Consider the following 15,238-nt stretch of genomic DNA (forward strand, 5'->3'; position numbering starts at 1 on the left):
AGGGGGAGAGGGGGGAGGGGAGGGGGGAAGGAGGGGAAGGGGGGGAGGGGGAAGGAGGGGGGGAGGGGGAGGGAGGGAGGGGTGAGGGAGGGAGGGAGGGGTGAGGGGGGGAAGGGGAGGGAGGGGGAAGGAAGGGAGGGAGGGGGAAGGAGGGGAGGGGGGGAGGGGGAGAGGAGGGAGGGGAGGAAAGGAGGGAGGGGAGGAAAGGAAGGGGGGGGGAGGGAGAGGTGGGGCAGAGGGGGAGGGAGAGACTGAGGAAGGGTTAGTGGGTGGAGGATGTGATGACCGAAGTCATTGGGCTAAGTAAAATCACAGGCCATTTGGCCCATGTATCCCACAGTGACCCTCCGAACATCTCACCCACTGAACATCTCACCCAGACCCACTTCTCTTTCTCTTCACCCCCCAACCTGCATAACTTTGTGCGAACACATGGAGGAAACCCACATAGACACAAGGAGAATGTGCAACCTCCACATAGTCACCTGAGGTGGGAATTGAACCCGGGTCCCTGGTGCTGTGGGGCAGCATTACTAACCAATGAATCACTATGCTGTCCCACGTTGTGACTAATGGCTGAAGGGGAAAACAAATCTCCTTATTCCTCCCTCTGTGTCCCCCCACTCTCTGCTATGATGTGGCGATGCTGGTGTTGGGTGGACAAAGTTAAAAATCACAACACCAGGTTATGGTCCAACAGGTTTATTTGGAAGCACAAGCTTTTGGATCACTGTTCCTTCAGCTAGCTAGTGGAACAGGTTCAAAGGACACAGAATTATAGTTTAGAGATTGGTATATTTTTATTGGTGCAAACTTGGTGGGCCCAAGGTCCCCTCTGTACTATGATTCTATGACTGCACAAGCAAAATATCCTAGATTAGGGCTATACAAACTGTGTTTTAAAGATAGGCAGTGGAGTTGTAATCATTGTTTTGGCTATAGTTTATCCTCCAAAGTTAAACATCTCTCAACACCAGGTTATAGTCCAACAGGTTTATTTGAAAGCACTAGCTTTTGGAGCACTGCTTCATCAGGTGATTGTGGAGAATTTGTTGGACTATAACCTGGTGTTGTGATTTTTAAACTGTACACTCCAGCCAAATACCGGTGTCTCCAAGTCATGTTTATTCTGCAGACAGTGTTAGAGTGAAACAACTATCTGGTCATTTTCACCTTGTTAATTGTGGGAACTTGTTGAAAGATAGTTTTGGCTGTCATGCTTCTTTTGAGTATAGCAATCTTCAAAGGTGGATAATTAACTGTAGAATACCTTGAGATTAGATTCTCTACAGTATGGAAACAGGCCCTTCGGCCCAACAAGTTCCACACCGACCCTTTGAAGATTAACCCACCCAGACCCATCCCCCTACCTTACATTTAATGATGCACCTAACACTATGGGCAATTTAGCATGGCCAATTCACCTGCCTGCACATCTTTGGATTGTGGGAGGAAACCCACGCAGACACAGGGAGAACGTGCACCCAAGGCAGGAATTGAACCCAGGTCCCTGATGCTGTGAGGTTGCAGTTCTAGTCACTGAGCCACCGTGCTGCTTTAAGATGTCTGGTGATTGAAAAAAGTGACCTAAATGCAAATGGGCTCAATGCGTAAGTTTGAAAGCAGTGTTTGACAATGTTGCCTTCCTGTACTGTTGTGAATTACATGTTTAAATCCTGGAATGGTATTAAGTTGTTGCTTTAAAAATGAAAGCACAGCACACTTGTATGTAACCAGCTGACGTTTCCAGAGTCTTCTAAAAGCTGTTGATGGTCTTGTAAATGGCATATGCAAGATACTGCAGAATCTGCATATCTGAGATAAAAATGGGAATGTTGAAAATAAGCACTTAGAAGCAGTTTTCTTTTAAATTGTAGTTCTTATTTCAGCAGGAAGGATTTTATATATTTTCAAAGGGTGCAGTTATTACTGGTTAAACCAGCATTTATTGCCCTGAATGGCTTGCTCAAGGGCAATTGAAAGTCAACCACATTGAGGATTTTAAGGTCATATATGCCAGATTGGATAAGGACAACAGATTTCCACATGACTTTTACACCAAACAAGAGTAGTTATGTATAAGCCACTAAACTTATGTATAATTCCAGATTTTTAACTGAATCCAAACTTCTCCATCTGCTATGGTGCGATTTGAACCCATGAGCATGAAGAACATCACAGTCTGGTGGCATTTCCAGTAGGCCAATGTTTCTCCAAGCAACAGAGTTAATGAGGATTGCAGTGGCTGATCTACCTACGTTAAAGATTCTGCAGCTCCCACCTACAATAATGAAAACCTGTCTTTCCATAGCATTTTATTACATTCTTAGCATGCCCTTAAGACTTCAGTAATTTGTTCTGAATTGCTGTCATTGTAGTGGAGGCAAATGCAGCCACCAGTTTGCAGACTAAATCAGAAAAATGAGTAATTACCTTATTCTTAGTGCTGAATGTTGAGTAGATGTGTCCTGAACATTTCAAAACTCTGTTCCTTTGTAAGTGCAGTACATTATTCAACCAAGCCCACCTTGATCTCAATACACTGAAAAGACAGATGGAACCCAAGTTTAATGTTCAAAAGGAGAAATGGCACCAGCAGTGAAGCCCACTTCCTTATACCCTAGTTGGCACTATCAGTGTACCTGGAACTTTGACACTGAGCTGTTGCGTTGTCCACACTCCAGCAATCAAGTTGTTGCATTAAAATCTTGTTAAGTTTGTAGATTTTTGGGTGCAGAGCTGGTTGTCAGTTGATGGTTCAGTGTGCTCCTGTTTTTCAAATGTCAGGACAGTTATCATTTTAAAGATCCTTTCATTTGCTCACCTGTAAAATGGATCAGCTCTTGTGTCCTGATTGGCACCTACATGGGACTTATTGATTCATTGTAAGTTCACATCAGTCTGTTGAAGAATTAAATCTTTAGTCATTTGGGGTGTGGTGAGTGCGATATACAGTAATTTGATTTATAGAAAAGATTGGAGTCAGTTAATTGGGAGTTTTTAAAGAGGGATTTCGTTGGATTTCACAAAAGAAATGTTGTAAAGAGCATTGTTGATTTTTACCTTTGACATTTGTAACCCTTCTCATACTAGATGGGGTATGATGTGAATATGAGACAGTTTGCAATCTCCTAATTTGTGGCAGAATTGTACTACTCTGTTTTTGATCATCAAGATGTTTACTGTCTGTGGGAATGTTGGTTGGTCATAAATAGTACTTTGATGGAATGCTTGAGAAACTTGGCAAGTGTCAGCGATGGTGTATCTTTTCAGTGTTTAGAAGTACATTATTTATTGACTCAAATTTAGATTTTGACAGGCTGTCTGCAGCTGTTCACTATTGGAATCTGATATGATACCAGGTTTTTGGTACTTGTGGCATAAAACTAGTTATACTAATATTTCAGGAGTTTTAAAATTTGTTTGAGTTGAACCACCAGAGTTGAGGTTTTTAGATAGTCCTTCCATATCCTAACCTATGTATTACCTATTTTATTTCTTTCTGCAGATTTCATATAATGCTGTTTGGTCAATAGGTACCTTGGAGTTATGTGCCCAGTGATGGCTGACTTGCTCCATACCTAACAAGGAATGAAAATCTGATGCAGAAATGCAAAATTTCCGTTTGGCAGCATTCCAACTTTGGCTCTCAGAATTTTGCCCCTTTAAAATTTTTTTCTAGACCTCTGCCTGCCTGGGGAAGCTATCACTTAGCCCCTCTTTCTTTAATCCATTGCCGGTTATTGCCAGTCCACCAATATCAGTAGCCCCCTTATTCAGTGTGCAGAATGCTTTTCTCAGCTGGACTGTCTTCCTGGCTGCATTTCGAACATGGGATGTAGGGACATTGATGCAGATGGTTACTTGGCCCACAGTCAGTTGCAGCCTCACGTGGCTTCAGGTTCCGTCCCCTGGCTGGCAGCTGCGGGAGATTCTGGGTGACTGTGGTCTCAGCTACTTATTCTTGGCTGCAGCTGTTGGCATGAGCTCCACTGAAGGCTACCCCCTCAACCACCTGGTAGTGCAAGAGGCAGCATTCCCTCAACCCCCAAGCTGTCAGGATCAGAGCTCCAATCACTTTTCCCTGGCAACAAGGATCCCAGTGATGCCAGCTGAGAAAGATCTGCAGCCATTCGTTGGTAGCAGTGATGAGAAACTGAGTCTGGGCAAAACTGAGAAATTTGGATGAAGGAGGAGGGGATTAGTGAGTGGAAGGAATAGATGGATTTAGAAAGAAGGCTGCTAAGTGAGTGTGTTGCTGGGGAAGCCGGGTTAGCATAATGGGAATGAATATACTGTGATAGTATATTTATTTGCTCATTAAGTGAGATTTACTAGCAAGGCCAGTCTTTGCCCATTCCAGCATTTATTGATGGTCCCTAGTTGCCCTTGAGAAGGTGGTGAACTGCTTTCTTGAATCTCTGTAGTCCATGTGCTGTGGCTTGACTTACAATACCTTTAGGGAGGGAATTCCAGGGTTTGACCCAGCAACAAGGATGGCAATATTTTTCCAAGTCAGGATGGTGAGTGGCTTGGAGGAGAATTTGCAGGTGGTGATATTCCCAGGTATCTGGTGTCTTTATCCTTCTAAGTGGAAGCATTTGTGTGTTTGGAAGATATTGTTGAAGGATTGGTTGGTGAGTTCCTAAAGTTCATCGTGGGTGTAGTCCAGACTGCTGCTACTGAGCATCAGTGGTGAAGGGAGTAGATGTTTGTGGATGTGATGCGAATCATATAGTTGTGTTTTCTGGATGGTCTCCAGTTTCTTGACTATTGTTGGATCTGCTCTCATCCAGACAAATAGGGACTATTCCAAATGCATTCCTGACTCATGCCTTATTGGTCTGTGTTCAGTGATGATAACATGTTTGAAAATCAAGGGGCAGTGGTTAGATTGTCTCTTATTGATGATGGGTATTGCCTGGCATTTATGTACCACGAGTCTTACTTGCCACTTGTCAGTCCAAGCCTGGATATTGTCCAGATCTTGTTGCATTTGAACATGGACTGCTTCATTATCTGAATGATGCTGAATATTATATTTGATAATCATCCCCACTTCTGGAGCTGGCTGACTAACCTCCAACAACCACACCATCTTTCTACTTGCTAAGTATGATTGCAATCTGTGGAGAGTTTGCTCCTTGATTCCAGTTTTGTTAGGACTCCTTGATGACACTCTCTTGGCCGACTGTCACCTTGTGGGCGGCACGGTGGCACAGTGGTTAGCACTGCTGCCTCACAGTGCCAGAGACCCGGGTTCAATTCCCGCCTCAGGCGACTGACTGTGTGGAGTTTGCACGTTCTCCCCGTGTCTGCGTGGGTTTCCTCCGGGTGCTCCGGTTTCCTCCCACCGTCCAAAGATGTGCAGGTCAGGTAAATTGTTAGGTAAGGGGTAGATGTGTAGGGGTATGGGTGGGTTGCGCTTCGGCGGGGCGGTGTGGACTTGTTGGGCCGAAGGGCCTATTTCCACACTGTAGGTAATCTAATCTAATCTTGATATTAAAGCCTGTCAACTCTCACCTTGCCTCTGGAGTTCAACTATTTATCCATGTTTGAACCAAGACTGTAATGAGGTCAGGAGCTGACTAACCCTGATGGAACCCAAACTAGATGTCACTGATCAGGTTTTTGCTGAGCAGGAGCAGCTTGATAGCAATGTTGGTGACACTTTCCATCACTTTACTGGTAATTGAGAGTAGGCTGATGGGGTGGGAATTGGTCAGATTGGATTTCTCCTGCTTTTTGTGTACAGGATATTTGCAAGCAATTTTCAGCATTGGGTAAATGTCAGTGTTGTAACTATACTGGAACAGCTTGTCTTGGGGAGTGGCAAGTTATGGAGCGCAAGTCTTCAATACTATTACCAGAATGTTGTCAGGATCCCTAGCCTTTGCACTGACATGTACCTCTGACTACTTCTTGATGGCATGTGGAGTGAATTGAATCGGCTGAAGCTTGGTGTCTGTAATGTTGAAGACAACTGGCAGAGGCCACAATGGATCATCTAATTGTGGCTGAAGATTGACCTGTTAAAAAATGGTGAATTAAAATGAGGTCATATGGGAAAATAGCTTCTAAAAGCCAGTTTGTTTTTGTTTTGCTTTGTATAGTTTAAGTAGGTCTTTATTTGTTAGTATGGGCTTATCCTGTATTCTATACACAGTATTAATTGCATGCTGTGGTGGCTTTGATTTTATACAAATAGTGACTTATAGGTTTAATGGTAATAAAAGGTAAACAAAGCGAAACACATTTGAACTGCATTTTACGACAGATCATGAGAACTGCTCTGCTATTATACAGTTCTTTGTCAGAACTGTTTTCTCAGCCTTAATTTTCAGATTGTTTTGTCTTCAGCTACTCTGAGTCATAGAGTTACAACATGGAAACACACCCTATGGTCCAACTTGTCTGAGCCGACCAGAGACATCCCACTCTGACCTAGTCCCATTTGCCAGCATTTGGACCATATCCTGCTAACCTCTTCCTATTCATGTACCCATCCAGATGCCTTTTAAATGCTGTAATTGTACTCACCTCCACCATTTCCCCAAGCAGCTTATCCAATACACGCACCACCCTCTGCGTGAAAAAGTTATCCCTCACGTTCGTTTTAAGCCTTTTCACCTCTCAGCTTAAACCTATGAACCCTAGTATTTGACATTCCACCCTGGGAATAAGAGTTTGAGTATCCATGTCTGTTATAATTTTATACACTACAATCAGGTTGCCCTGCAGCTTCTGACGCTTTCGCGAAAACAGTTGAAGTTTGCCCTACTTAGCTTACAGCTAATCCACTCAAATCCAGACAACATTTTGGTAAATCTCTTTTGCACCCTCTCTTTCGTGTGCTGATGAAAACGGCAAACAATGCTCGAAATGTGGCCTACCATAGAAATACAGAAGACACATTTTTCTTGGCTTTGCTTTGTGTGAATCTTTTCATTCTCCCTTCCTAACAAAGGAAGCTCAACATGCACCCTACTCAATCTGCCCCTTAAAACTGTGCTCCGCATGTGTCCTGCAGGACATTGGCCTGAATTAAGATGGAGGCAGTAATCTGGGTGTCGGACCATTTGAGGCCCACAGCCATTTTCCCATTTACTGTGCATGCGGAACTGTAAGTTTCTCATTCACATCTTGCCCCTGCATTGATCTCCATTGCACTATATAGCATTGATTAATTATAACAGGACTTGAAGTAGCTCGAAAATACATAAATCGTACTCCTCTCGTTTTCTTTTCTACTAATGAATGTGTTTAGATAAGGTGCACGTTGCAACTTAGGTATGCATGGCTCACACAGCTTAAAACCTACAAGCTTATATCCTAAATAGTGTGTATTTTATCTCAACCTGCCTTTTTTTAACGTGTGAAAAAGTCAGGCATATACTTTCTGTCCAATTTAAGCAAATTTAAAAAAAAAGATTTAGTGTCCAAAATAAATTTGGGAATTTCTTGTTAGATATCAATACCCCTAAATTTAATCTATTTTTCTAATTAACCTGTTTGGAGATGTTATTATACACCTCTGGAGCAGATGGGACTTGAATTCAGTCATCCTGGTTCAGGGGTAAGGACATGACCACTGCGCCATAAGTACATTTTAATTTCCATGTACAAAGAGCCTTTTTTTCCGTTCTTACTTTCCCTTAAAGTTTTTGTTTTCCTTTTACAGTGGCTGCAATATCTTGCTGCATAGCATTGTAGAATTGCAACTTGATTATGTTCCTATCATTGCATCTGTTTATACAAATACCTTAGTTGCCTCTCAGCTTGACTATCAATGCCCCTTTTGGCTGCCTACTTATGTTATATGCTCTATGTTTAAGATGATCTGAAATTCTGCCCATATCAAACTTATAATCAAAAACCATTCAGCCATCACTTCTGTACCTGCTCACCTACATTAGCTTCCAGTTAAGGAATGCCTCAAATTTAAAATTCTTGACCTTATATTCAAATATGTCTAGTTTTACAGTATCCCTCTGGCTCTAATCTTTAGTTTTACAAGCCTCTGAGATATCTACATTATTTTAATTTTGGCTTTTTGTGCACCCCAATTTTCATCATTCCACATTGAGGAAAATGCTTTGAGCTGCCAAGGCTCTTGGCTTACTAAGATCCTGCTTAAAATCTATTCTCATTGACCTGGCTTTTGGTCACCCATCCTAATGTCTACTTCTGTGGTTTGGTGTCACATTTCGTGTGGTGAATATTCTGCAAAATGCCTTAGGATGCTTTGCTATGTTAAAGAGTCTATATAAATGCAATGGATTGCTGTTAAATATTTATTGTGGGTCGGTTTGCTCTGTTGACTGGACAGCTGGTTGTGATGCAGGGTGATGCCAACAGTGTGGGTTCAATTCCTGCATCAGCTGTGATTGCCATGAAGGGCTCCCCTTCTCAACCTCCCGCCTCGCATGAGACATGGTGACTCTCGGCTTAAATCCCCATGAGAAAATACCCCTATGATTGGGTAGGCAACTCTACACATTTAAGATACAATGATTGCACTTGCTTTCCAAAATCGTCAGTTTGTTTTATACTGTGCCCATAAATGTTTATAATTTAAAAATCATGTTTTGTAACTGTAATTTTCACATTCTTGCAGGTAAAACAGATTGAAAAAAGGGACTCTGTTCTGACCCCAAAACAGCAAATTGAAAGATTGACAAGACCTGGATCCACCTACATCAATCTAAATCCATTCGAAGTAAGTCTGTTTCCAACTTGTGTACTAGTGACAAATTGGACAATTTCCAATTTGGACTGGTGACATCCTATGTCACTGACCACCCTTTCTTGTCCTTTTTTAACTGTGCTATATCTTTTGCCTTTGTTTGTCAATGAGTGCAATTCTCCTCTTATATCTCTCTTCTGTTATCCAGCTGAGTGGAGTTGCCATTATCTGATTAAATTCTTATCTATCCAGTTGTACCCGATGTATTCTGCAAAGGCTGCTCTCCGTGATCCCATTAATCTTGAAATTTTGGTTGCTTAATATTTTTCATCTACAAATTTCCTTTGGCCACATCATTTTAAAATATTGTCGGGTTCCACAGATATCCTGATCAACAACCAGCTGTACTTCCCCACCACCTCTCTTGCCCACCTTCCTCCACCTTTACACACTACCAGTCCAACATTCAGTACTGGCTAAGAACAAAACCTGTCCAAGCCATTGTCTTTGATACTGCCAGAAATTGTCTTTATTGGCCATGTAATCCAACCCCCTTTCTGACCTCTTTCCCAAGCTAAACCATGTTTGCCCCTAACTTCCAAATCTATTTATTTCAATTGCTAAAGCTGCTTATGTTCATTTGCATTATTGCTCATTCTTTGCCTTTGAGAGTCCTGAGATCATGAATGTCTTGACATGCTTTCACTCTTGTTCTGAGGTAATTAAGTCTGCATGATCTGCAAACTCTCTCATGTAGGGTGGGTGGTGCTTGGATGATCAGTTATGAGGCTTTTGGGAGTTTGTATGCTTTCTCCAACTGCTCTACTACTACTGTGTACTTTCCTGATAAAGTCTCTCTGTTTGTTTGGTGCCTCCCTGAATGGACTTTCTTCATGTGGATATGTCACAAGTTGGAGACTTCAATAAATCAGCAGTAACGTTTGGCATGCCCCGGTTCTATGTAGAGCAGTTGCTTCAAGATTCTGGCATCAGACATGATGAACAACATATCATGAGCTGATTTGAGTGAGGAGCATCTCGGTGTTGGGATATAGGCATGGCAGCTTTAGGTTTGCCTTTCATGGCTTTGGATTTTGGTGTTCTAGTGAAGAACCGCTAGTGGTACTTTTCCAATGGGCCCTTTTAGTTGCCTGCTCAACAATTCCAATATCAAGTGTTTCAGAGCGCAGAATCACTTCTGTATGGTAAAGCATAACCTTAATATTGAGTTAGAGGTCCTGGTGCTCAAATACTTTTATTTCTCTCCTTAGTCAGCCAAAAGTTGAGCTGTCTCACTTGAAGATGGCATAGTTCATCAATGTCTCCATCCAGGTTTCAGCTCATCTGCTGAAACCCTCATTCTTCCTGAGATCACGTCCAGATTTGGCCATTCCAATATTTTCTTAGCTGGCTGTTTCATCTCCGACCCTTTAGGATGTGCTGGAAAACTCAGTCTTTACCTATATCCAGACTTGTGCCAAATTCCACTCTTCAATCACCCCAGTTCTGGCTGACTTATTATAGGTTCCAGTCTAGTAATGCTTCAGATTTAAAAGATGTATTTTTTTGTCGAAATTCTTCATTGGCCTTTCCCCTCCCTATCTATAGCTTTTGACCTCTTCACTTCTCTCTCCGCTATTAAGATATTCTGTGAAGCAACATCAGGATAGATGTAGAGAAGATATTTCTGTCTTTAGGAGAATCTAAAACTAGGGATCATTGTTTTAAAAACAAGGGATCATACATTTTTAAAACAGATGGTGCATGTTTTTCTGTGTTGAATGTCTTTGGCACGTTGCTCCTACTGTCTTGTTAGGAACAGAGTTTTTGAATATTCTTGTCGCAGGGTGGACAGATTCTTGGTGAGCTCTTGTTAGCGTTTTGCAGGAATCTGGAGCAGCCATGATCTTACTAAATGTCAGGGAAGGTTCGAGGGGCCAAATGGTGTACTCCTGCTTCTCATTCATCTGCAGGTCTTTCAACAAACTTTTTATCATGTCTCCTATGTTCAACATCAACTTAATGTGCATGATTGACTAGGTGTGAAATGTTTTGGGGAATTTTATTATGATGATGGTCCTATATTGTTGATATTGTTTGTATGAAGTGGTAGTTTCGACTTTGGGCTCAGTACACAAGTTAGGCACACTCTTGTTCAAAATTGTAGCAGTTTACCAAAGTTTTCATTCTGGTTTTGCTCCAAAAACTAATTTGCATATCACAAACATGAGTCTTCCATGAACCAGTACAATTAGGCAGAAGTTTAGGATTTAACTCTTTATTTTTTTCCCCATTATGTTTAAAAGCAAATCCTTGGATATAATTAAGAATGCTAACATGGTCCTGCAACCAAATATGAAGTTATTGCAAAATTTATCACATTTTTAATTAGATTGTCTTGTCCAACACTTGCAAGTAACTTGATTTTAAATGATGGAAAATGAGTAAACTGGTTTCATTATGTGCACTAGGAGAAAGTGAGGACTGCAGATGCTGGAGACCAGAGTTGAAAAATATGGTGCTGGAAAAACACAGCAGGCCAGGCAGCATCCGAGGAGCAGGAGAGTCGATGTTTTGGGCATAAGCCCTTCTTCAGGAATATAGGCATGGCAGTTTTGGGTTTGCCTTTCATGGCTTTGGATTTTGGTGTTCTAGTGAAGAACCGCTAGTGGTACTTTTCCAGTGGGCACTTTTTAGTTGCCTGCTCAACAATTCCAGTCTCCAAAGTGTTTCAGAGCGCAGAATCGCTTCTGTATGGTAAAGCATAACCTTAATATTGAGTCAGAGGTCCTGGTGTTCAAATACTTTTATTTCTCTCCTTAGTCAGCCAAAAGCTGAGCTGGCTCACTTTGAAGGTGGCCTGAAGATAAGTCCTGAAGAAGGGCTTATGCCCGAAACGTCGATTCTCTTGCTTCTCGGATGCTGCCTGGCCTGCTGTGTTTTCCAGCACCACATTTTTCAATTCATTATGTGCACTGGTCACTTCAGAATTAATTATATTTTAAATATTTATGGATTCTTTTAAAAACATGCCTATAATGTCGTTACTTAAACCAATTCTTATGAAAAACAATCGGGAGAGTCTTGTTGAAGGTCTGGACATGGATGCAATTGGGCCAAACTCATTGCTTATTAATTTAGTCCTGTAACTTCCAGCTTGCAGGTACGGCTGACTTGCAGTTTGTATTTTTTTAACAACAGATTGTGGGAAATTAATTTGTGCTGGATGCAAGTCATATTTGATATTCCTCAATATTTATGCCGATTTGATTGTTTGCTGAAAATTGCACCCTATTGGTACACCTCCACGATTTGTGTTTTTGGATAAGGATAGAAATAAGCTACTGATTGCCAATATTTTTGCATTCAATAGCTTTGTTCATTTCATTCGTTAGAATCCACTTTGTAAGTTGCATACTAACATTCATGTCAAGTCTTTGCAAATTGTAACTTTTAAATCATACTACAATAACAACCCTCCCATTCAGTTAACTTGCTCTGTTTTAATTTGTTAATGTGGCCTACAAAATTAAAAGCTTAATCTGTTATAGTAGTTGTTGCTGTATGCTTTATTACACAGGTGTTACAGATAGACCCTGAAGCAACAGATGAAGAGCTGAAAAAGCGGTTCAGACAGGTAGACACATCTCAGTTTGCCATTCTACAAGCTAAGGTAGCAAAGATCTTGGGTACAGTTGAGGTCTTTGAGTGAATAAAAATTGAAAATGCCAATGCAATTTCATACATACATCAAATACATTTTATTGATTGTATGTTATTTTGGTTGAAAATTCTTGTTAAGTGAATACGTTTTCTTCCCTAATTATATATACTTTTCTTTGGTTAGAGCCCACCTTATGCAGTTATCATTAGTAATAAGATGCTGCATGATGTCTGTCGCTTCAACTATTTACTATTCAAAGTGAAAAAAGTTAATAGAAATTATAATAAAATGTTTCTCTGCTTCTTCCGACTCTTACTCCCTCTGAACTGGTGGCCCATTTGGTAAAGACAAAATTCAACTGATCCTTTTGAACCAGAAAAATTCAGGTTCTAATCTCAGCCTGGGCAGTGGTTGAAGTTTTAACAGTCCTGTCTAGAAAGTGCATTTGTGGGGACATTGGGTGAGATCAGCACTAGGCTTGACCGTGATGACCCCCCCCCCCCCCTCCCCCATTGGACAGCTTGATGACATTGAATCCTTCAAATGAAGGTCAGCTACTACCCACACTGGTGAGATACTACCAGTGCCTGTGGAACTAATCACCAGCATGAGTCAACACCTTCAGGAGGAAATGTATGACAGATAATCCTCTCCAACAATTCACTGCACTCGGGAATTTTTGTGTATGCAAGCAAGTTATTCACTTAACAGGAATTGACACTAAAGGTAATTGTCGCTTTTTTAAAACTATTTTGAATTTTTCTCTAATTTGTTGAATTAAAAGTAATTTAATCATGTTAAAGAAATTTGACAATGTTTCTTATTTTAATTCACTGGGGCCAAATCATGCACTAAACATAGCATATCCTTTACTAGCCTGTGAAAATCGACACTTTTTTTTCCAAATTCTCTCCCCTCCTCAAGGTGCTGACTCACGTTGGGGTATAGTTCTCTGGGTGCAAGCAGCCCTTCGGTACCTCGCCCAAGTGGCCATTCTTCAGCTGTGAGCCCAGACAGTGAGTATCGTCAGGCTACCCTCACCCAGCGTCCACACGTATGTACTTTCAGGCAGTGGTCACTGGTTATAGATCAGGAGCAAGATCTCTTGTCTGAATGTTTTTTAAAGCAATCCTAATCTGAGCACACTGGAGGCCTATTGTAGTGCCGTGCTCTATTTCCACCTCCAAACAGCTAATTTGGCACAATTCACACTTCAGATTTGGAACCTCCTGGTGTGTGTAACTCAGCACTATGGCAGGCTGTTTATTGCTGACTGAGTTACTGGGATCAGGAGTGAGATTAATCATTGACATAGTGTCACTATTTGTTCCTTGTTGTGGGTTTGTATTTAAGAGCAATACTTAATGCTGTGTCAACACAAGGTCTACAATGTAATGAGTTTGATACAAATTTTCATTTTAGCCTAAGCTGCTAGTTAAGGCTTCATTTTAGTCTTAAATCAATAGTTACATTAAGTAGTTTTTGTTACTTTTGGTTCCATCAATATTGAAGGAAAAGGATCAAGAAATTTTTTAATATTTTACATTTGAAACACTGAATGTAGAATAAATTAAAAATTGGAAGATTTGAAGACTTTAATGAAGGCAGGGTGAAAAATAGAAAGGGAAAATAAAAATTAAGAATATAATTTTCAAGATTGTTGTCTTTCACACATTAAAATGTATATTCTGTGTCTTTGCAAGTTACCTCACTAGTAAGTTCTATAGAGTCTGCTTATCTTGAAATGTGCATGTTTCATAAATAATTTTCTTCATAATTCTAGCTGTCAATCTTGGTCCATCCAGACAAAAATCAAGATGATCCTGACAGAGCACAAAAGGCTTTTGAAGGTAAGACAATGGAACCATGGAAGAAATAAAACTGACTGCAATGGTACGTTATAAAGATTCATTAACATTTTATGTTTAGAAAACTAAAGTTTAGCTGACAAGTTCATTATTAAAATGAGTGGACTGGTGGTATTCAATATAGCTTAAAATTAATTTACTGACAGCATTTATTTGGTTGAACTCAGTGAAGGATTGCATGCTTCGTGTCCATGGGTCAGGCTGTTTAGTAACTCTTCCTGCAAGTATTCACATGTGGATGTCAAGTTGAGCCAGCAATTTAACTTGAATGCAGTCCTCTGCCATTTCCAATAGTCTGCGATATTATGGACGTTGATTAATAAATAATGACCATTTGTAGAATGCCCATCTTTTAATGACCTGTAACTTAGCAAGGCTTCAATGCATTCAACAAAGGAGAAATAGGGAAAAGTGAAAACTCAGTGAGAAAGAGAAAAATAAGAAATTAAGCTTCTGTGATGACTTAATCAATGAAGGCACCACTTACATGGAAGTACGCAGATAACAAGAAATTCAACACAACTGGTGTTAATCAATGCATGTACTTGACATGTCAGGGGAGGTGATGGTCTGGTGGTATTATCACTCGACTATTAATTCAGAAACCTAGCTAATTTTCTGGGTTCAAATGCCACTTCAACATATGGTGGAATTTAAATTCAAAACAATCTGGAATCAAGAATCTACTAATGATAGTGAAACCATTGTCAGTTGTCCTTCAGGGAGAGAAATCTGCCATCCTCACCTGGTTTGGCTGCCATCCGACTCCAGACCCAAAGCACTCTCAAATTGCCCTCTGAAATGGCCTGGCCAGCTACTCAGTTGTATCTATGGTTTGTACGAAGTCTCAAAGAAATGAAACTAGATAGACCCTCTTGGTATCGATCTAAGCACTGGAAAAGACAGTGATTGAAACAGCCCTGTGACCCTGCAAAGTCCTCTTTGTTGACATTTTGGGGGAAACTGAAGACTGGAGATCAGAGTCAAGAGTGTGGTATTGGAAAAGCTCAGCCGGTCAGG

General features: G+C 40.9%; 1 protein-coding gene across 2 annotated transcripts in view; it reads left to right on the forward strand.

Moving 5' to 3' along the window:
- dnajc8 (DnaJ (Hsp40) homolog, subfamily C, member 8) overlaps positions 1-15,238 on the forward strand; it is a 51,322-nt gene that overhangs the window by 3,879 nt on the left and 32,205 nt on the right. For both annotated transcript variants that reach the window (XM_087976759.1, XM_087976758.1), the window contains exons 2-4: positions 8,618-8,719; positions 12,267-12,323; positions 14,134-14,200. In XM_087976759.1, coding sequence (XP_087832885.1) covers positions 8,618-8,719; positions 12,267-12,323; positions 14,134-14,200 — 226 coding nt within the window. The remainder of the gene's footprint in view (positions 1-8,617; positions 8,720-12,266; positions 12,324-14,133; positions 14,201-15,238) is intronic.

Source organism: Chiloscyllium plagiosum, unplaced genomic scaffold (assembly GCF_037043375.1).
Source record: "Chiloscyllium plagiosum isolate Xiang-an unplaced genomic scaffold, Cpla_swu_hap1 HiC_scaffold_30, whole genome shotgun sequence".
Classification (NCBI taxonomy): domain Eukaryota; kingdom Metazoa; phylum Chordata; class Chondrichthyes; order Orectolobiformes; family Hemiscylliidae; genus Chiloscyllium; species Chiloscyllium plagiosum.